Source organism: Dromaius novaehollandiae, chromosome 19, assembly GCF_036370855.1.
Source record: "Dromaius novaehollandiae isolate bDroNov1 chromosome 19, bDroNov1.hap1, whole genome shotgun sequence".
Taxonomy (NCBI): Eukaryota; Metazoa; Chordata; class Aves; order Casuariiformes; family Dromaiidae; genus Dromaius; species Dromaius novaehollandiae.
This window is the reverse complement of record NC_088116.1, coordinates 6,112,018-6,130,992: the sequence shown is the minus strand read 5'-3', so window position 1 is coordinate 6,130,992 and position 18,975 is coordinate 6,112,018. Positions and strand designations below refer to the sequence as shown.

Below are 18,975 nucleotides of genomic sequence, written 5' to 3'. Positions count from 1 at the left end.
AGCCCAGGGCGACCGCTGCAGCTGCTGCAGGGAAGCCCAGAGCCGCCCCGAGCAGGGAGCCCCCAGAGCCGACAGGGAAAAGGCAGCGGCCAAGCTGTGCAACCGTGGGTGCTGCCCACGGTGGGAGCTGTGAGCGGGACCAGCGCTGCCCCCACGCTGTGGCGCGAGTGGCGACCCAGAGGACAGAGACGATTCCAAATTAAAAACTCTTTTTTAAATTCTCTCCCGTTCCCCTTTCTCCCAGCCGGTAACCAGCCTGGAGCGATCCTGCTGCTTCGCCGGGCCACGGGCCTGGCCCAGCACCCGCACAGCAGGGAGGCAGGAAGCTCGCGGGAGCCCTTGGCACTGGGGGCTGCGCCCCCCGAGCGGCCCCGGAGCAGTGCTGCGCCCCGGCCCCGCGCTGCTGCACCCCTGCCCCACGCCACGGCCGTGGGGCTGCCGAGGGCTCGCGCAGGGCTGACCCCCCCGTCGGGCCTCGCCACGCTGAGCGGCACGCGGCCCTCCCTGCCCAGGGCTGCCCCCGGCGGGGGGAGCACGGGCTGCCCCAGTCCCTTCCCGGCCTGCCGGGTGCTGCCCTCATTTGCGCCTGCCGAAGATCGACTTCTTGCTGGGGTTCTTCTCGCCCACGCTCAGCCCGATAAGCAGGCGCGCCTTCTCGTCCTCCTCCTGCTGCTGGATGGGCCCGTCCGATTTGCTCTCCAGCTTGCCCCGGGCCTCCGCGCCAGCTGCCGGCTTCAGGCGTAGCTTCTCTTTGATCACCTGTCCCGGGAGAGGTGGCCTCAGCGCCAGGCGGCCGCACCCAGCCCAGGCCCCTTCGCGGGTGAGGGCCTGAGTTGCTGAGCCAGCCTGGCCGCTTCCCACGCCGGAGATGGAGCCACCCGGGATGGGGTTGCTGCCTCCGGCCCGCGCAGAGCCACTCCAGCACCCTCCCCTCCCGGGAAGGAGGCCGTGAGCTCCGGGCTCCCGGCACCGCCAGAGGGGAGAAGGCCAAGGCAGCACTGTGTCCCCGTACCTGTGCCACCAGGGCCTTGCGGCTGTCCCTCTTCACCGCCATGGCGAAGTCCAGCCATGTCCACGTGTTGTTGTGGTACTCCAGACATGGCAGCACAAGGTTTAGGTCTCCCCAGTCCACACTGTTCTTCTCGCCCTGGGCAGAGGACAGGGGTGTCACCCAGGGCAGGCCGCTCCCCCAGGCCATCCCTGGCCAGAGGAGCCGGGGACCCCAGCACCCCCCATCCCATGGCCGGCAGGTCCCTCACCTTGTAGCTGACGCAGAGCGGCACCTGCGGGATCTTGATGTAGATGAAGGAGTTGTTCATGGCCGCGCGCTCTTTCATCTTGTCGATGTCATCCACGGGATGCTGGGGACAGAGCCGAGAGCCATGAGAGGGGACCCAGCCCGGCACAGGCAGGGGAGGTGAGAGCCAGGCACCAGGCCACGGCACTGTTTCACCAGGGAGCCGTGGAAGCTGCCCTGGTGTGGGGGCAGGAACACGGAGGCTCCACAGCACGGATCCCAGACTCCCCCCTCAAGGCAGCAGCAGGTACCTCGGGTGCTTTTCGGAAAGATCTTCTGACTCCTGATGTCCGATTCAGTCCCTGAGCGACCCCCTTCCCTGGGCCCAGCGAGTCGTCGGCCACGATCAGCTGCCGTGGCTTCACCACAGGTATCCCTGGACAAACAGAGAGCTGCGAGGGGCTCCTGCTCGCGGGGAACCCCAACCCCAAGGGCACCTCACGCAGCCGCTGCGCAGAGCGGTCAGCAACCTGTCCACACTCTTCTGGCTTTCCCATCTGCTTGCTCTGCCTCCGTTTGCTCATCCACACTCCCCTCGGCTCTCCCCAAAGCCCCAGGACTTGGGTGGGCAGGACGTGACGGCTGGTGTCCGGCTGGGATCAGCCACAACCCAGATCCCTCACAGCTTTTCTGCTCTCCCTAACGGGTCCCTGTCCACAGGGAACCCCAGAAGTCCTTGTTCCTCAATGTGTGGCCCACCAGCAGCTGGCCACAAACACGTGCTAGACACAACTAAAGCAGCTCAGGGACATCACTGGTGTCAGGGAGGAGGAGGACCAAGCTGTGCCATGTCCCTCCCACCCCCCTCACCTGTTGTCACCAGCTTGGACTTGTCTTCCTCATCCCCCACCTCCTCCTCCTCCACATTGCGGCCAGGGAAGAAGAAACCCATCATTCTGTGGAAGAACTGGTGGGTGAGCTGGATGGTGAGGGGTACCACGTTCACCTGCAGGGAGAGCAGTGCGTCAGAGCTAGGCAGACGCTGCCCGCGCCCCACGGGGCCATGTCACCTCCCGGCCCAGTCTCGGCACCTCAAAGTGCTCCTTGATGGAGATGCCTCCCACGGGCGGCCGGACCTTGCTGAAGATCCTCAGTGCCAGCTGCCGGCCAGACTGGCAGGAGCTCTGGGGACGCAGCACCACCTGCAGGGAACAGGGTGGGTGGCTGGCGTGAGGACAGGCCAGCCTGCCGGGCCCGGTCCACCACCCCCAGGGCACCCAAGGGACCTGCAGGTCCCCAGGACACAGGGCGGATGTCTTGGGGTGAGGACAGACCAACCAGCTGTGCCCGCCCTCCCTGCCTGGCCAGTGCAACCAAGGGGTCCCACAGCACTCAAGGAACCCCAGGTACAGGGTGGGTGTCCTGAGGTGAGGACAGGCCAGCTGGCCATGCCAGGGCACCCAGGGACCACCCAAGAAAGGACAGACAGCAGAGGGGTGAGGATAGACCCAGACATGCCTGGCCCACCCCCAGCTGCAGCAAGTCCTCCTCTCCCTTCCTGGCCAGGGACCCCAGGGTGCAGGGCTGCTCCCTCAGGCTGCCACTTGCCTTGTACACAGCGTTGGGCAGGAGGTTGTTCATCATGACCCAGCCCAGTTCCAGCAGATGCTCCGCAGTGTCATCGGACTTGTTCACCTGCACACACACATCTGTCGGCCCCACGTGCCCTGGGGCCCCGGCCTGGGGGCTGTCCATGCCGCCAGACGGCTTCTTACCTTGCTGTAGAGGAAGCGCTGGAGCTCCAGCTCGGCTATGCCCAGCTGCCCGTCCTCCTCGGTGAGGCGCCAGCGTGCCTGGGCAAAGTAGAACTCGGTCCGCCGTGCCACGCTCACGTCCTCTGGCTGCTTTCGCAGCTCCATCTTGTTGGCTCGCTGCAGCTGGAAGTCCTTGAAGCACCTGCAGCAGAGGTAGTGCTGGGTCACAGGAGCTCTGCAGGAAGCAGGGTACAACTCTGAGGAAGCCAAAGATGGTTCCTACCTGATCAGTATGTTCAGCTCCTCGCTTTCCAGCTGCAGGTCAGCTTTCTCCTGGCTCAGCTGCTGCTGCAGCCTGTGGTTAAGGTCAAGCAGGCTCTCATTTTTGCTGTCATCCTGCAGGGACTAAAGGACAGACAGCCCTCAGCACCCTCCACTCCAGAGCAGGGACCTGGGGTCCTGACACACCCCTGACAGGGGTGTGGGCTCACCTTCACGTTGGAGTACATCTGCTTCTCCAGCTGGCGGATCTGGGCGACATGCTGCCTCACGGCCTCCTGCAGGTGTAGGATACTGCTGCGCTGCTCCTCGGGGTTGCTAGAGATTTCCAGCTGAAAGCGCACCCGCTGTTTCTTCTCGCTGTGCTCCTGGACACAGGGACAGGGGAAGGTGAGGAGTGCCCTGGGTGCAGGCAAGTCACACAGCACAGGCCAGTCACCCAGGACCTCACGGGTACCTTGCGTTTGGGCTCCACATGTAGCAGCAGGTTGTTGACTATGTCAAGGATCATGGCATACTGTGCAGGATTGGTGGAGATCTCCAGGTCGTGGTGGATCAGCGTGAATGTGTCCACAGCTCCTGTGGGGACACACAAAAGACATGTAGGGCCCCAGTGTGGCCAGAGATAGCATCTCTCAGGATGCACCTGGGGACCAGCATTAACGAGCCAGCCAGCGATGGAGAGGACAGTGAACAAGCTGAGGTCGTTACACTGGCTCCAGCAGGCACAGCATGTCCAGCATCATCTGGTGCATGGCCACATGGCTGGGGATCGCTCCTATAGACACCCCTCTGATCACAATAGGGACTCAGCGGGCACCTGTGGGTCAGCCCAGAGCTCTACCCACTGAGACACACTGCTTGGATGTACTCACCTTCCTGCTTCTTCAGCAGATCCTCCTTCTCCTGGTTGGCAGGAGTCTCGGGGGGCTTTATCTGCGTGGCCAGCTCAGGGTCGATGTCGTGGCTGTAGCTGATGTAGTACATGCGGCAGCTGCAGCGAGAGATAATCCTCTGCACCTGCTGGGTCTGCTGTGCTTCCGAGGGCTGGTTCCAGTCTAGGGACGGGCAGGGGGACAGTGGTCAGAGCGCTGTGCCCCTGGGGGCTGCAGACCCCTGAGCACGGGGCTCAGAGCAGCAGGCCAGCTCCTGGAGCCCGCCTGGGAGCAGGCTGTGCGCTCTCAGCTTTGTGGTCATACGCAGGCGGGTCGGGGTAGGCACAGCAGCCTGCCCCGCGGGCAGTACCTGTGGTGGTGCTGACCATGCCGCCCACCGCCTGCCCGCTCTCCATCAGCTCCTGCACCGAGTCCAGGCTCCGCTGCCGATGCTCTTCGATATTCTTCACCTGGGGACGCAGGAGGCACTGGTGGCTGTCTCCGCTCTCCCTGCCCTGGCTGGGGCACTGGCAGCACTACCTGCCCTCCGTGCAGCTCACTCGCTGCTGAGCCCATCCCGGCTGTCCCAGGTGCTTACCTCCAGCCAGAGCTGCCCGTGTTCCCTCTCAGTGGGGCCACTCTCCGTCGTGGCGAAGTACTGCATGCCATCGAGCAAACAGGTCCAAGATGTCTTCTGCTTCAGCGTGTCCCCGTACCAGGCGGGGTGGTGCTGGCACTGCAGCAGCTGGGCCTTGGCAGCAGACACAATCACGCAGCCCTCTGTCTCCGCACCGCGCAGCACCATCTGTGGGGGAGAGACCCCGGGATGAGAGGAGCCCTCCAAGGCCGGACATGGCCCACCTCCACAGCGAGGCCACGGGCAGTGAACGTGGGCGCAGGCAGGCTGGCCGAGGGCAGGTACCTGGCAGTTGACTAGCTCGATGAGACAGTTGCGGTTGAAGATGTCATCGGTTTGGCAGGCAGCAATGCCACACAGCTGCTCACTTGCCCCTGACTCCTCCTCCGTGAAGACCACAAACTTGTCCGTCTCCTCAATGAGCTTCTGCAGCATGTAGGCCCCTGGGGAAGGAGAAAGGGTCAGTACCAGACAGAGACAGGCTGGCTTGGGAGGATGAGGTGAAGGCAAGCATAGCCTCGGGCTAGGATGCTACATGCAGCAAGGCCATTGCTGCGTGGGGCTTTCCACTCGCTCCCAGTGCCCTCCATCTCTGCAGCTCTGGGAGGGAGGCGAGCACAGTCTGCCCTGCAGGACTGAGAGCCAGGAACAGGCTGCGGAAAGAGGAGCCCTAAGGAGGGCTGACAGCCTGGAACCCAGGGCCAGCCTGCTCCCCTCCCTGCCATGCTCACCCCCCGAGGAGGCTCTCTCGGGACGGCCGCTGGTGATGGGGGCAGTCACTCTGGCAGGGACGGAGTGAGCAGAGAGCGGGCCCCTCTTCAGCTTCTTGGCTTGCAGCTGCGTGTCAATCTTCAGCCCTTTCAGGGCCTCCGTGGACAGGTTGCGCTTGAGCACGGCTGCTTTCTTGTAGCCATCGTAGAGGCCGAAAGCGATGTCCCGGTTTGTGGTGGTCCAGGACGCCCGCAGGTCCACCAGGTGCAGCTGATGTGTGTGGAACCCGTCGTCCCCATCCCGCAGGGGCAGCTCCTGAGCACAGAGGGTCAGAGCCCCATCATGGAAAGGCCACCACCAGCCCATGCCCACGGGCCTCGTACATGCAGGCTGGGAGCCCTGCCAGTCCCCACGAGGCAGAGCACAGGGATCAGAGCCTGGGGGACCATTCCCAACCCCTACAGCAGGGCCCCATGCCAGGGGTGTTGTAGCTGGAACATGGCACCTGGCATCCCTTTGGCCAAGTGCTCAGACCTGCAGGTTTGTCCCTTTCCCAGCCACATCCCTTCCCCATTGCATCCAAAGATCAAGGTCCCCTGTCCTAGGGGGACGCCACCAAGCCAGTGCAGGCTGGGTTATGCCTGCCATGCCCTGCCCTGCTCTGCAGTGGTACCTCCTCAGCCATGCGGTTGCTGTGCCGTTGGTAGGTGAGGGAGGAGAGGCTCAGCAGGTGGGTTTTCTTGACCAGGGTATCGAGCCGGTGGTCGGCGTTCTCGTCACAGGTAGAGGCCATGAGGTGCACAGTGACCTGGCTCAGGTCACTCACCATCTGCGTGATGCTCCACTCCGAAATGAGGCGTCGCATCACCGTACCAGCTGGGGACAGGGAGAGGCGTCAGCCATGCCCTGCCCTGCCCGGAGGCGCTGCCAGCAGGGCCTGGCCTCACCTTGCGGGATGAGCCGCTGGGTGCCGCGAGTGAAGATGTGCCCCTGGCAACACTCCACCTGGATCCCCCGCTGCTGGGCAAAGGAGGCCCAGTAATGCACCTGCGAGGGGGCAGACAGCAAGGGCTGAGCGCCCAGCCCAGGCCGCGCAGGGAGATAACGCAGGGCCCCATTCCCAGGACTTGCCTGCAGCCGGGGGAAGAGCGCGGTGTAAGACAGCTGCTTGTAATGCTGCCCCAGCTTCTTCTTACTGGGCTTCATGTTGTTGAAGAGCTTCCCACGGCAGATGGGGCGCGTCACGCTGGTCCACGTGGCCCAGAAGTTCTGCATCCAGCGGAGGGTGCTGCTGTAGAGCAGGATCCGGGGCTGGGAGTGCTCTGAAAATACATCCGTCATCAGCACGGCAGGGCAGGGACACAGCAGCACCCCAACCCTGGACTGCAGAGCAGTCACAGCACAGGACAGACAAAGATCGCTAAAACCAGCATGCCCCACCCCAGCTCCCTCACCTGGTGAGGGGGGTCTCTAGGGGGCCATCACTCACCCTCACTGGGCCGCGTCAGGTCCATCCGGATGGAGAGGTTGAGGTTCTCGGAGCGGAAGGCACGGTATGAGTCGTACTGCTGCCCCACTGGCACCTCAGGCAGGAAGTCGGGGGAGCGCAGCACCACGCCATGGTGGTCATGGGGGTTCCCGTGGCACAGCCACTGCAGGTCCAGCGTCATGCACAGGTCGGGCAGGTGCAGGAAGCAGCAGTCGTCGTATCTGCACAGAGAGGGAGGCCTCTGGTTACTCCCCCAGCACCGTGCGGCAGCCCTTGCGCTCCCCGGCCCACACTCACTTGGAGGCCGTCCGGACATTGATGTCTAGGTTGCCCTTGAAGACAAACTGCCCAGGTTTCCAGTGGAAGGAGAGGTGGCTCCACTCCCAGTGCATGTTCTCCGTGGTGTTGTAGGGGTCCTGAGAGGATGAGCATGGGGTGAGGCAGGTGTAAGCCAGCCCCGTGCCGTGCTCTGCTCCCCATCCCTGTGGCACTCACCTCGGTGGCCAGCTGGTGCAGGTTGGCCTGTTCAATATCCATGTGCCAGTCCCCATGGAAGAGAAGGCGGCTCTTGTCCCACCAGGGCAATGGGGCGCTGGGGTCCTCCGAGGGCTTGGTGAGGAGATCCACGCACTGCCCAATCAGGGTCCAGGCTGGGTCCCAGCAGGGCCCCCAAACGATGGTGAACTGGGAGATCTCCGCTGGGGACACAGGGGCCGGCTCAGCTCTCAGTGTGCCCCACAGAGCCCCCATCTCTGCCCTGGCACAGAGCCCCATCCCCCCTGCCTCTCCCGCTCTTACCGTGGAAGTCATGGTAGAACTTCAAGGGTGGCATGTTCCTCTCCACCGTCACGTCCCCCCAGGGCAACCCCAGCTTCAGGACCTGTCGGCGCCGGGAGCAGGTCTGGCCGCACTGCTCCGCTCCGATCAGCCGGCCTGAGAGCTGCCAGTTCCGGATCTCAAAGAGGTAGCGAGGATAGTCGCGGATCCGCACTGCGGGGCAGAGCTAGGGCTAAGGGACAGGGCAGCAAAGGGACGCTGCTCTGGTCCCCTATTCTCGGCCACAGCGGGAGCCACAGCCCCCTCACTCTCCTGTCTCCGCTCCCTTCCCACTCCCTTAAACCTTTGAAAACCATTTCCCCAGCTTGGCCACAAATTGCATGGTGCTGGCAGGTCTCTGTCCCGGGAGCCCAGACCACGCAGCCACCGCGCCGTACTCGGGGGACACCCCATGCGGGGCCACTCACCAAAGAAGCTGCCAACGCTGCCCTTCATCATGCGGCACCACTGGGTGACCATCTCCAGCCCCTCAGAGGGGAACGGGCTGACACTGTCCAGGTCCCTCATCTGCTCCAACACACGCTCTGTGCCATGGAAGGACTCGTCGGCCAGGGCCACCAGCTGAAGGTGGGCCAGGGTCCAGGTGAGCAAGGCCCTCCGCATGGGTGTGTTGGCATAGAGGCGCCGTGAGCGCTGGATGTAGATCTCAATGTTCTTCTTCTCCAGTGAGGCGTAGAGTTCCTCTATCTTGCGGGCGGGCAGCAGCTCACCGTGCTGCTTGCGCAGTGCAGCCACCTTGGCATCCAGCAGCTGCAGCCGCTTGGCACTCTCCTTGCTCTCATCTTTCATCAGCTCGTAGTTGTCTCGCAGCTTGACCTCGAAGACGTCGTCCAGGAAGACCCAGGAGAAGTGCTCCACCTTGAGCAGGAGGTCAGGGGGCAAGGCCGTGCTGGCAGGGCGCCCGCGCCGGTGCAGGCCTTTCAGCCACTTCTGCACACCCACGGCGGCGTCCAGTGTGCGGGAAAAGTCATACTGGTAGGGGAACTCAATGGTCACACTAGCAAAGGAGAAGGCCCAGCCACGGTTGCGGAGGGTGTGGAGGGTGGGGAAGGCGCAACGGTGCAAGATGACCTCCTCCAGCTCTGGCAGCAGCCTCACCTCCACCTCCTTGAAGCTGAAGATACTGTGTCCGTCAAAGCCGGCAGCCAGCTCGGGGCAGTAACCATGCAGGGCACCACCGTGCCAATTCACGGATGCCCGCTCAGCAGCCAGGCTGATGTAGTTGGCCTCAGAGACAAATGCTGTGACCTTGGCAGAGCTCAGCTCTAGCAATAGGGACAGGAGTCTTTTGGGGGGAGTCCCGTCTGCTTGGAGCGGGCCTAGCGTCTCGGTAGGGGTGGCTGCCTCCAACACTGGGCCCTCCAGGGGCAGGGAAGGAGGCGTCCTGCGGCCGAGGGCGCTCCGCAGGGCTTCGTGGCACTGCAGGGTGGCCAGGGTGTGATGGTACAAGTGCATGTGGTCGGGCGGGCTCCACAGCACTGCCAGCCCCTCGCCGCACTGCACCTGCGGTGGCAAGAGCGAGCAGCACCGAATTACTGCCAGATCCAGCCCCAGCACAACCCCCTTCCCTTCTCCATCCCCTTTCAGTGCCAGCCCATCCTCCCTCCGCCCCGTCCATCCCAGCCCCTCTGGTGTGGGATACAGCAGAGACCCAGGGCCTACACCAACCTCCAGGGAGCGGATGCTGCTGTGGTAGGTGACGGAGAGCATGGAGAGGCTGGCCACTGGGTTGGGGATGGCAGGGGCTTTGCAGCACGGCTGCATCTTCTCCGTGATGCTCTTCACCAAGGCCAGCACCATGCCCTGGACACTGACCGTGCAGCTCTCGGCACTCCCCAGGACAGTCAGCGTGTCCAGCCGCAGCTCCAGGGCACCTGGACAGAGGGCACATCAGCACGGCAGGCCCGGAGGGGGAACATGCCATGTTCCTTTGACCACTGCGGTGTTTTGGGACAGCCATCTGGAGACAGCCTGGAAGCTACAGCTGCACTTACCAACCAGGGCAGAGAGTGTAAAAAGGTTCACATCCTCCACCTTCAAATCCACCTTCCACAGCAGCCCCCAGGGGTCCCCTGGGGAAGCGGGTGGCTCTTCTGCAAGCTCAGCTCTGATGGGCTGCGGGCAAAACAGGGGCAGGACCCGGGCCAGGCACTCGGTGCAGGTGTCCGATGACTCCACTTGCAGCCCGCGGATGGTGCAGTCCAGGAACAGCGTGTCCGACTGAGCACTGGACATGCCCAGGGGCTGGTTGTAGCTGCCCTGCAGGACAAACAGGCCAGTCACGCTTGGGCTCCAGGATATCCCCCTGCCATCGCATGTCCCCGTGCCACTAGCACGGGGTTGCAGACAGGCAGCCCCCCCAGAGCCACCCCTCGGCTTGCCACGCACCTGCAGGTTGAAGGAGTCGAGGATGAGGGCCTCTCCCCACACGTGCATGTTGGGGGGGTGCGGGGCACGCTGGATGTGCGAGTCGTTGCCCACGCGCCAGCAGAGGTGGTCCACGGCCAGCACCGCCCGCTGGTGCACGCTCTGGGGCCGCAGGTGCTGGTAGTCTGCGGGCACAGAGCAGGAGGCCAGTGTGGGCAGGCTCACGGTTGCCCAACAAGCGTCCCAGCGGGAGCAGCCCAGGAAAGGGGCAACTCAGACACAACCAGGCAGCGGTCCAGCAGTCCCCAGCTTGGCACAGACACATGAGACCTCCCCGTTCCTGTGCCACAAGCCCAGGACTCAGACAGTCCCCCTGCCTGTGTGAAGCCCCTCCCCAAGGAGAGCCCGTCGGGCACGCAGGACCAGCCGCCAGCCCGTACCTGCAGAGATGGAGTTGAAGCCCAAGGCGAAGGGAGGCGTGTCCCCCAGCTGCACCGACACGTTGACATTGGATAGCGAGGCACACAGGATGATGGGTGCTATGATCTGGGGACAGCTCCTACACGAGAGAACACCGGCTGTTACTGGAGCACTGCGTCCCAGAGAGCCTGGCAGGGCGCAGGAACACCTTTTCCGGGCTCTCGGACCGCCCGCTGGCCTCCAGGCAGCCTCCCCCTCCCGTGGGCCGGGCACACGGCAGAGAAGGCGCTGTGTGTCTGGGCACCCTGCCAGAGAGCAGCAGGCCAGAGGAAAAAGCTGCAGCCCCGGCAGCTGCGCTGAGGCTCAGTTTACCTGCCCTTGTGACCTTGGCTGGGGACAGGCACTCCCCGGCTCCTGTATTCCTCTGCCAAGAGGCCGAGCCAGTGCGAAAACTCTTGGTGGCGGTAGTGGATGATGCAGGTGTTGAGCAGCACAGCGGCCGAGAGGTCAATGGCTGTGACCTAGAGAAAGGAGAGGGCAGGGTGGCAGCAAACTTGTACCAGGGGCCGAGCCAGCCCCTCCAGCGGACACGAGCGTGCCCGGCGATCACTCACTTGCACACTGGTCTTCAGGGAGTTGAGGCACACGATGCGCTGGCGGCTCTGGGACAGAAGAAGGCCATCTGGGGAGAGAGGAGCAGAGGTGAGGGGTGGTGGAGGGCAGCGACCGCAGCCCTGCTCCGCAGGTGCCCTCTTGGCTACTTGCCCTCCAGCTGGAGGTCTACACTCATTTGGTCCAGGTCTGAGGTGGGTGTAAAGTTGCGCAGTGGGATCTGCTCCTCTTCGCGCTGATACAGAAACTGCAGCAGCTTCAGGCTCCAGGTGAGGTACCTGTGTGAGAAGCAGGGAGTCACCGCCAGAAGGGAACCGTGACGTCCTGCATCTCCCTGTCCCCCGCTGTCTGGCACAGACGACAGTGGCCAGTGCCCAGCTGCAGCCCAGCCCAGCACTTCCATGCCATCAGAGGATCCCATCAGACTGTCACACCAGAGATCCAGCTCATCACCTTCCCTCTTCCCAAACAGCCTGACACCAGGCCACACTCAGTCCTTCCCACCAGGGTGGTCCCCAGGACTCACTCTCAGCAGCCTGGCCGGGGCAGGGCACAAGCGGGGAATGGCACGGCTGTCCCCAAGTCCATGTCCCCAGCACTGATCAGGGCTAGGACAGCCTCCTCCTCCACCTGCCTCCTCACCTCTTCTGGCTGTTCACAGACAGCACCACGCTGGTGTTCTCCAGCTTCACCTCCACCTTCCTGGGGATGAGCTGCAGCGTGTCCCTGCTCAGCACAGACAGGAGCTTCGGGGTCTGCCCCAGGCCTGGGGGAGGACATGCAGGGTCACAGCAAGGCTCTTGTCCAGACCCCACTCCCTGCAGCGGGAGGCAGCGACAGCACAGCCAGATCCCTCTGACTGCACGGGAAGCATGGGGACTGCCAGCCCTCGCCCTGCCCAGAACCTGTCCCTGTCCCTGTCCCTGACCTGCACTGGGCTGGTCCCCCACGCTGCTGTGCCGGGTCCCGGCAGTCACTCGCTGCAGCAGCTGGCTGTAGAAGAGCCCTTCGTGCAGCTCCGCCTTCAGGGTCCAGACGTGCAAGCTGACACCCACCAGCCGCCGCTTGATGCTGATCTCCAGCGAGAGGGAGAGTGCCAGGGCCACCTCTGCCAGGCACGTGTCATCCTGCAGGGGGACAGGGACAAGGAGTGCACAAGGAGTCTCCCATCCTCCCCGCTTGTGGATGCTGCAGGCGAAGCCCTGGGCACAGCACGAAGCCGAACGCTTCGCAGCCAGAGGGTCTGCAGGGCGCTGGGAAGCGCCCTTTTAGTGTCACCTGGCCTCAGGGACGGGCTGCACTGGAACAGGTCCTCCTGGTGTCCCAGTGAGCCTGTGCTTGGACCCAAAGTATTGCATTTCTCCCCTCCGCAGTACTCACCAGCTGGCTGCTCCGTAGCCCTTTGCTGTTCACCTTTGTCAAGCTCACCTCACAGTTCAGGCTGGGGAGACCACAAAACACGTTAACGTTGCAGGCCCTGCTGCCTCCAGAGCAAGCACCTTCCCTTCCCATTTCATGGGGCACAGGGATCCCATGTCCCTGCTCCAAGTCCTTCCAAACGCAAGAGTAGACCCTAACTCCATCCACAGCAGAACAACTCATAATTTGGAGGACAAACGACCCTAGCTTGGCCTAGCATCACGAAGGGAAGAAGGACCATGCCAGCCTCTGAGGAGGAGACTGGCCTGTCATGCCACGGGTGGCTGTGGGAAGCTGCTGAGTAGGACGCAGCAAGGAGAAGAGTGGAGCCTGGCTGGTTGGAGTTGGAGGGAACCCTGCTTCTCGGCCCTGCAGGGAAACAGGGCTCTGCTGGGGGAGCAGAGCAGGCCACGAGCACAGCGTTACCTCTTCCCATCACCGTCCAGGAGGAGACGTGTCTTGCTGGCCTGAACGTGCCAGAGAGACTCAGAGGTGGCCACATGCAGAACAATGATGTTGATGGAGTCCACGTGGATGGAGAAGAGCTGGGAGAAAGGTGGTACTGTGAGGGCTGTCAGAGAGCAGAGCAGCCTGCAACACCCTCTCAGGGAGTCAGGGCCTCACCTGGCTAAGGACTCGCAGCAGGGAGGGCTTAAGAGTCACGTCCCTGCTTTCCTCTCCATCAGCCTCTTTGGAAGCCTCCGGGAAGGCAGGCTGGAACACGGGGCCCTTCTGGAGATCCGTGCGGATTCGCACCTCACCAAAACACAGTTCAAAATAGCGCCTGCAGAAGAATAGCAAGAACTGTCACAAGAGCTTGCATGCTGCACTCCGGGCCCCACAGCCTGGGTGCCCCCCACCCCAGGGATGTGCAGGAGCAGCACAAGAGCATCCACACGACACTGCCATGCCAGACGACAGCGAATGGCTCCCGCACAGCGCAGACCCCAAGGAAACGGGCTTTGCAGGAAGGCGCTAAGGCCTGACCCCCATCAGCAGGGCCAGGGATGAGGCAGACCCCCAAGCAAAGCCAAGAGAGCAGGGAAGGGGCTGGGGTACGTACGGCAGCTCCCGACTCAGTTTACTGGAAATCCAGATGCTGTCGATCTCCTGCAAGGACACACAGGCAGGTCAGGGGAGCAACAGCCCAGCTCCACACTGCGACGCTCACTCCGACACTCCCGCTCTGCCCCCAACACCCGGCATCGCTCGGGATGCGCTGAGGGGCAGCCAAAGACCCCAAAGCTCAGCTGGGAGAGGAAGGGCCTGGCACCAGCTACAGGGCTCCACAATGGAGCTGGGCTGGAGGGATTCGCTCCCGGGTCTGGACGTGGCAGCAGCCATCCTGCCCGGCTTTGTCCTCCCGCGAGTCACACCGGGGCGAGCCGATCGCCGTCGCCCTGGCACCCACCACGGTCTGCTGCTCCCGCTGGAACTGGAGGCTGATATTCTGGGCCCAGAAGAAGCCAAAGGAGCCGATCTTCAGCTCCGCTTGCAGTTTCTGGCGGCACCAGGTGACAGCCAGGCGACATGCCAGCCACCTGTGAGGACACCGGGAGGGCCGCGGTCCAGCGCCCTGCATGCAGCCCTGCTTGGGGTCCCTGAGCCCCTGATAGCCCCCACCCAGCCCTAGGCCCCTCCTTGACCCCCCACACTCCTGATACCCCCCACACCCCTGACACCTCACACCCAGCCCTGGGGACCCTCCTTGATCCCTGTGCATCCCCCCATATCCTGGACACCTCCACATTGAGCTCTGGTGGCCCCCCAAATCCATGCGTGTCCCCCACATGCGGGGGGGGGAGGACTGAGGGCCCCCCTTGACCCCTCTGGGCTCCCCCGAACCACTGACATCTCCTGCTCAGCCCTAGGCCCCCCCTCAAACTCCCATGAACCTCTCCACAGCCTGACACCCCCCACTCAGCCCTGTAACACCCTCCCAAGCCCCCCTGGGTCCCCACCCAGCCCGGGGGTCTCCCCAAATGCCTGATAGGCCACATCCACACTCCTACCACCCCAACCCAACCCTGTGCCCCCCCAAAATGCCTGCCACCCCCAACCAAACCTTCAGGGCCTCCCCAACCCTGCCACCCCCTGCAACACCCCTCAGATCCTCTACCCGGCCCTAACCCCCCAGCTCCCTTGAGCTCCCCACACCCTGACATGCCCATGCCCAGCCCTAGAACCCCCCCAGACCCCCGTGGGCCCCTTCCCACTCCTGACACCCCCATACCCAGCCCCATGGGCCCCCCAAACCCCCGTGAGTCCCCTCACATACCCTGACAACCCCGTACCCAGCCCTAGAAGCCCCCCAACCCCCCGTGAGCACCCTCACACACCCTGACACCCCCGTACCCAGCCCTAGAAGCCCCCCAAACCCCCGTGGGCCCCTTCCCACTCCTGACACCCCCATACCCAGGCCCATGGGCCCCCCGAGACCCCGTGAGTCCCCCACACACCCTGACACCCCCATACCCAGCCCTAGAGGCCCCCCAAGCCCCCACGAGCTCTTTCCCACTCCTGACACCCACACACCCAGTCCCATGGGCCCCCCCAAACCGCCGTGAGCCCCTTCCCACTCCTGACACCCCCATACCCAGCCCTAGAGGCCCCCCAAACCCCCATGAGTCCTCTCGCACACCCTGACACCCCCACACCCACCCCCGCAGGCCCCCCCAAACCCCCGCGGGGCCCCCCCCCCCGCTCTGACAGCTCCCACCCAGCCCCGCGGGCCTCCCGCGACACCCTCCTCAGCCCCGGGCCCCCGGCCCAGCCCCGCGGCCCCCACCGCGCCAGCAGCCCGGCGAGCAGCGCCACCACGGCGAGGACGAGCAGCGCGGCGGGCAGCGGCGGCATGACGGCCCCCAGCCCGGCCCGGCCGCTCCCCGCCGTCCGGTAACCGGGCGCTGAGCCGCCTGGCGGGGCCGACCGCCCGCGCACCCGGAGTGGCCGCTGGGAGGGGCGGGGCCGCGCGGGGGCGGCGCCAGACGGCGCGGCCGAGCGGCGCTTTCGCGGAGTGAGCGGCAGCGCCCCCCGCGGTGCTCGGCGCTGCGCACCGCCGCCGGCAGCCCGGGGCGGGCGGCAGAGCCCCGGGGCAGGCGGCGGAGCCCCTGCGGCCGCTCCCCGGCGCCCCGCGCAGCCAAGGGCACGCACACAAACGACCGCACGCCGCTGCAGAGTTCAATTCCTTTATGGTCCCGAACCCGCCCGGGGCCCCCGACACCGGGAGCGGGGAGGTACAGAGAGGGCGCGCGGCGACAGTGGGCTCGCGCCGAGCTGCGGGACGCACGGCCTTCGGCAGCTCCCCTCCTCTCGCGTTCTCGTTCGCCTCCGCCTGGAGGCCAGCCACCGCCGTGCCCCGCGGTGACACGAGCAGCCGCACGTTATGCAGATGGAATAGCTGAAAGGCTCCGCGCGCTGCTCCTGGGCCTGTGCTCGGCCCGGCGGGGCCTGGCGCCCGTCCCCGGGGACGTCTTGGGGGTCGGCGGTCCCTCGGCGGCCCTGACGCCGCAGCGCGGGGCTGTGCCCTGGTCCGTCACAGCTCGGCGTGGTACCGCTGCGCCTTCAGCAGCTCGCCGGGTTGCACGAAGACGCCCTCCATGACCCGCCAGGCGTCACTGGGGCTGGGGGAGGCGGCGCCGTGCACCTCCTTCTGCCCGTGGATGGGCCGCCCGTACTGCTCGCCCGTCACCGCGAGGAAGACGTCGGTGGAGGCGTGCCTGAAGCGCACCTCGCCGTCCCGCGCCCAGTAGCTCCCGCCGCACACCACCGTCCAGTCGTCCAGGTCGTCGCCCTCGCCGGCCTCCCCGAAGGCGCTCACCTCCTGCAACGAGAGGCGCCCGTTACCGGCACCCGGGGGGTGGAGGGGTGGGGGGGGTCTCCCCCCGGTGGGGGGGCGGGACGCGGCCGCACCTGGTTGCCGGAGAGCGGGGAGGTGAAGCGGTGGCTGTGGAGGTTGCGGCCGGTGCCGAGGTGCGTGAGGCGGATGGCCTGGCCGCAGCGCACCGGCGCGCCGCGCTCACACGCCGCCGCCGTGCGGCCCCGCACCCGCCAGTAGCTGTTGCTGTCGTCCACCGCCGACACGCCGGTCACCGACTGCTGCCCGCTGCCTGCGGAGGGGGGACGGCGGGTCAGCGCCGGAACCGGCACCGGCGCCAGGCCCTCCGCGGGGGCTGCCGGGAAGGGTCAGGCCCTCCCGGTGGCGGAGGAGGGGGGGGGGATGCCGTTACCGGATCCGTAGCGCACGTCGTGCGAGTGGAGGCGGACGTTGTGGCGCACGTTGAGCAGCTTCACCACGGAGCCGCAGGTGACGGGCGCGGGGTCGCCGCGCGCCGCCACCGCCGCGCCCAGCACCAGCCCCAGCGCCAGCAGCCGCCGCGCCGCCCACATCCCCGCGGCGCCGCCGCCGCCGCCGCCGGAAGCGGATGTGACGCCACTCCGGCCGGCCGGAGGTCGCGCTCGTCTGCCCCGCCCCTCTCTGGCTGCCTCTCGGTCGCCGCGGAGGCCTCCATTTTCCCTCGGCGCCAGCGCGGGCGGCGGCGGCGGGTAAGGTGGTGGGGACCGGGTGGGGGCGGCCGGCGGTGGCGGGGGGGCTTGGCCGGCCTGTGCTGTCCCCACTGCTCCGGTGCGGGCCGGTTGCCGGGGGACGGCGAGGCCCCGGCGGGGTCGCATCCAGCTCCGAGGCCTCCTCCGGCCGCCCCGGGGCCTGCGGCCGGGGCCGGGTTTGGGGCGGGGGCGGCGGGGAGCTTCCTCGGCCCCCGGTTGCGGGGCGAAGGCAGCCGGGAGCGACCCACACCGGTCCCCGGTTGTGGGGTGAAGGTAACCGGGCCCCTCCCCCGGTCCCGGGTGGGGTGGAAGGCAACCACCGCCCCCCCCCCCCCACGCGCCCGGTTGTGGGGCGACGACCCCCGGGACCCCCTTCGCCCCCATCCCCGGTGCGGGGGTAGAGGGGGGCAACCGGTAGCCCTTTGGTCCCTGGTTGTGGGTGGGGCCGGTGGATCCCAATCCCCGTCCCTGGTTGTGCGGTGAAGGCAGAGGGGATCCCCGGCACTTGGTCTCTGGGTCCCCCCCCTTGTCTCTGCTTGTGGGGCAGGGATGGGGGCTCCCCCCCCATTGTGGGGCAGGAACAGTGGATTTCCTCCATTGCCACAAATCCCCGTGTGGGGGGTGAAGCAGCTGGACCCTCCTTGGCTGCGGGCAGGGGGTGGTGAGCCCCCACCCTCATCCTCGGTTTAGGGTGAAGGCTGGGTCGTCTCTCCCACCACACGCTGCAGTCCTGCTCGGGGGTGACGATGGCGGCTCCCCCGCCGGTGCCCGGCTGTGGGTGAAGGTGGCAGTGACCTCCCTGCTTCCAAGCTGTGGGGTCCTGGCTGTGGGCCCTGGTGCCAGGTGGCCCTGCGGGGACCCCACCGCAGTGCGCCCTGTGGGGCAGGAGCCCTGACTTGAGGCTGTGCCGGAGCCTGGAATACACCATGGTTCACCTGCCCCACCGGGGCGACGTGGCTGCCTCATTGCAGGCTTCAAAGAGCTGCAAGGATTTGGGGACTACCATGGGGGAAAAGTAGCTAAAATCGTAGTAAAAATGGATGGTGGATGCATTGGTCTATCTGATATAATGGAAATGGAGAGCATCAATATGCTTTCTAAGAGGGAAAAAAAATCTAATCTTTGTTTCCCACGTATGCATAGGCATAATTTCTGTAGAGCTGGCATTTCAATTTGTAAACTTTTGGCATGGTAGCTCTCAAGGGCTGTGGTCTGGGAAGGTCCTCTTTGGAACTAATAACATATTAAAAATGACAAATAGAGTAGGAATAAATGTTCGCAGCTGGTATTGTGGAGTTTCACAGTGACTTATGCGTTTGTTTTCTTTTCTGGGTATAACGATATGGAGGGAGAAAGGAAAGCAATGAATTTCGATACTAAATTATTTAGGATAGCCAAAACTAACTGTGAGAAGTTGCACAGAGACCAGGTGTTACTGAGTGACTAAGTGCTAATAAGGTACGTGAGATACGATGGCTGTAGATGTAACGAAGGGAGCAGACCTCCCAGCAATTGACTCCACATTAGCTTTTACTATTCAGGAAAGAGTTGTTGGCATCTTGGTGATTATTCCACATAAAATGTGGGTTCAACACCCAGCTGTAGTCAAAAAAGGAGATTTTGGAATTACTTAAAAGGAGCAAAGAACAAAGCAGAAAACATCATTATACCAATGTGTAAATTGTTGGCAGCTTGTGTCTTGGATATTGTTTGTACTCTTGGTTAATCCCCCAAAGGGGGAATGCTGGAAAAGATACTGGGAGGAGCAGCAAGGGTGACCAGGTTTCTAGGCA

General features: G+C 64.6%; 3 protein-coding genes across 3 annotated transcripts in view; 1 reads left to right on the top strand and 2 right to left on the bottom strand.

The window, feature by feature from the left end:
• Positions 1-192: 192 nt before the first annotated feature.
• Positions 193-15,612, bottom strand: BLTP2 (bridge-like lipid transfer protein family member 2). Its single transcript, XM_064523281.1, has 39 exons — positions 15,426-15,612; positions 14,049-14,178; positions 13,701-13,747; positions 13,262-13,421; positions 13,064-13,182; positions 12,599-12,659; positions 12,147-12,345; positions 11,861-11,984; positions 11,372-11,496; positions 11,221-11,288; positions 10,979-11,127; positions 10,627-10,745; positions 10,208-10,371; positions 9,814-10,078; positions 9,488-9,693; positions 8,227-9,322; positions 7,781-7,972; positions 7,478-7,680; positions 7,280-7,398; positions 6,983-7,203; positions 6,625-6,815; positions 6,441-6,540; positions 6,167-6,369; positions 5,514-5,808; positions 5,068-5,225; positions 4,744-4,950; positions 4,516-4,615; positions 4,146-4,328; positions 3,728-3,849; positions 3,483-3,638; positions 3,275-3,396; positions 3,013-3,193; positions 2,846-2,932; positions 2,329-2,439; positions 2,108-2,243; positions 1,549-1,673; positions 1,260-1,361; positions 1,013-1,147; positions 193-759 (listed from the first exon to the last, which is right to left on the bottom strand). The coding sequence occupies exons 1-39, from the start codon at positions 15,491-15,493 to the stop codon at positions 577-579; spliced, it is 6,732 nt and encodes a 2,243-aa protein (XP_064379351.1). The 5' UTR covers positions 15,494-15,612; the 3' UTR covers positions 193-576.
• Positions 15,613-15,811: 199 nt separating this feature from the next.
• Positions 15,812-17,083, bottom strand: SDF2 (stromal cell derived factor 2). Its single transcript, XM_064523280.1, has 3 exons — positions 16,867-17,083; positions 16,550-16,746; positions 15,812-16,460 (listed from the first exon to the last, which is right to left on the bottom strand). The coding sequence occupies exons 1-3, from the start codon at positions 17,024-17,026 to the stop codon at positions 16,173-16,175; spliced, it is 645 nt and encodes a 214-aa protein (XP_064379350.1). The 5' UTR covers positions 17,027-17,083; the 3' UTR covers positions 15,812-16,172.
• The window catches only part of SUPT6H (SPT6 homolog, histone chaperone and transcription elongation factor), a 31,531-nt gene continuing 29,606 nt past the window's right edge, over positions 17,051-18,975 (top strand). Inside the window, exon 1 of the mRNA XM_026105584.2 lies at positions 17,051-17,182. The gene's annotated coding sequence lies outside the window, so the exon portion shown is untranslated. The remainder of the gene's footprint in view (positions 17,183-18,975) is intronic.

Excerpts from the sequence above, each read along its gene's own strand:
- BLTP2 (XM_064523281.1), bottom strand. The coding sequence starts at position 15,493 with ATGCCGCCGCTGCCCGCCGCGCTGCTCGTCCTCGCCGTGGTGGCGCTG. Across the intron at positions 13,183-13,261 it reads TGCTGCGAGTCCTTAGCCAG|CTCTTCTCCATCCACGTGGA; the intron begins GTGAGGCCCTGA and ends CCTTTCTCCCAG. Across the intron at positions 1,674-2,107 it reads GTCCAAGCTGGTGACAACAG|GGATACCTGTGGTGAAGCCA; the intron begins GTGAGGGGGGTG and ends CTGTTTGTCCAG.
- SDF2 (XM_064523280.1), bottom strand. The coding sequence starts at position 17,026 with ATGTGGGCGGCGCGGCGGCTGCTGGCGCTGGGGCTGGTGCTGGGCGCG. Across the intron at positions 16,747-16,866 it reads CGACGTGCGCTACGGATCCG|GCAGCGGGCAGCAGTCGGTG; the intron begins GTAACGGCATCC and ends CCCCCTCCGCAG. Across the intron at positions 16,461-16,549 it reads CCCCGCTCTCCGGCAACCAG|GAGGTGAGCGCCTTCGGGGA; the intron begins GTGCGGCCGCGT and ends CTCTCGTTGCAG.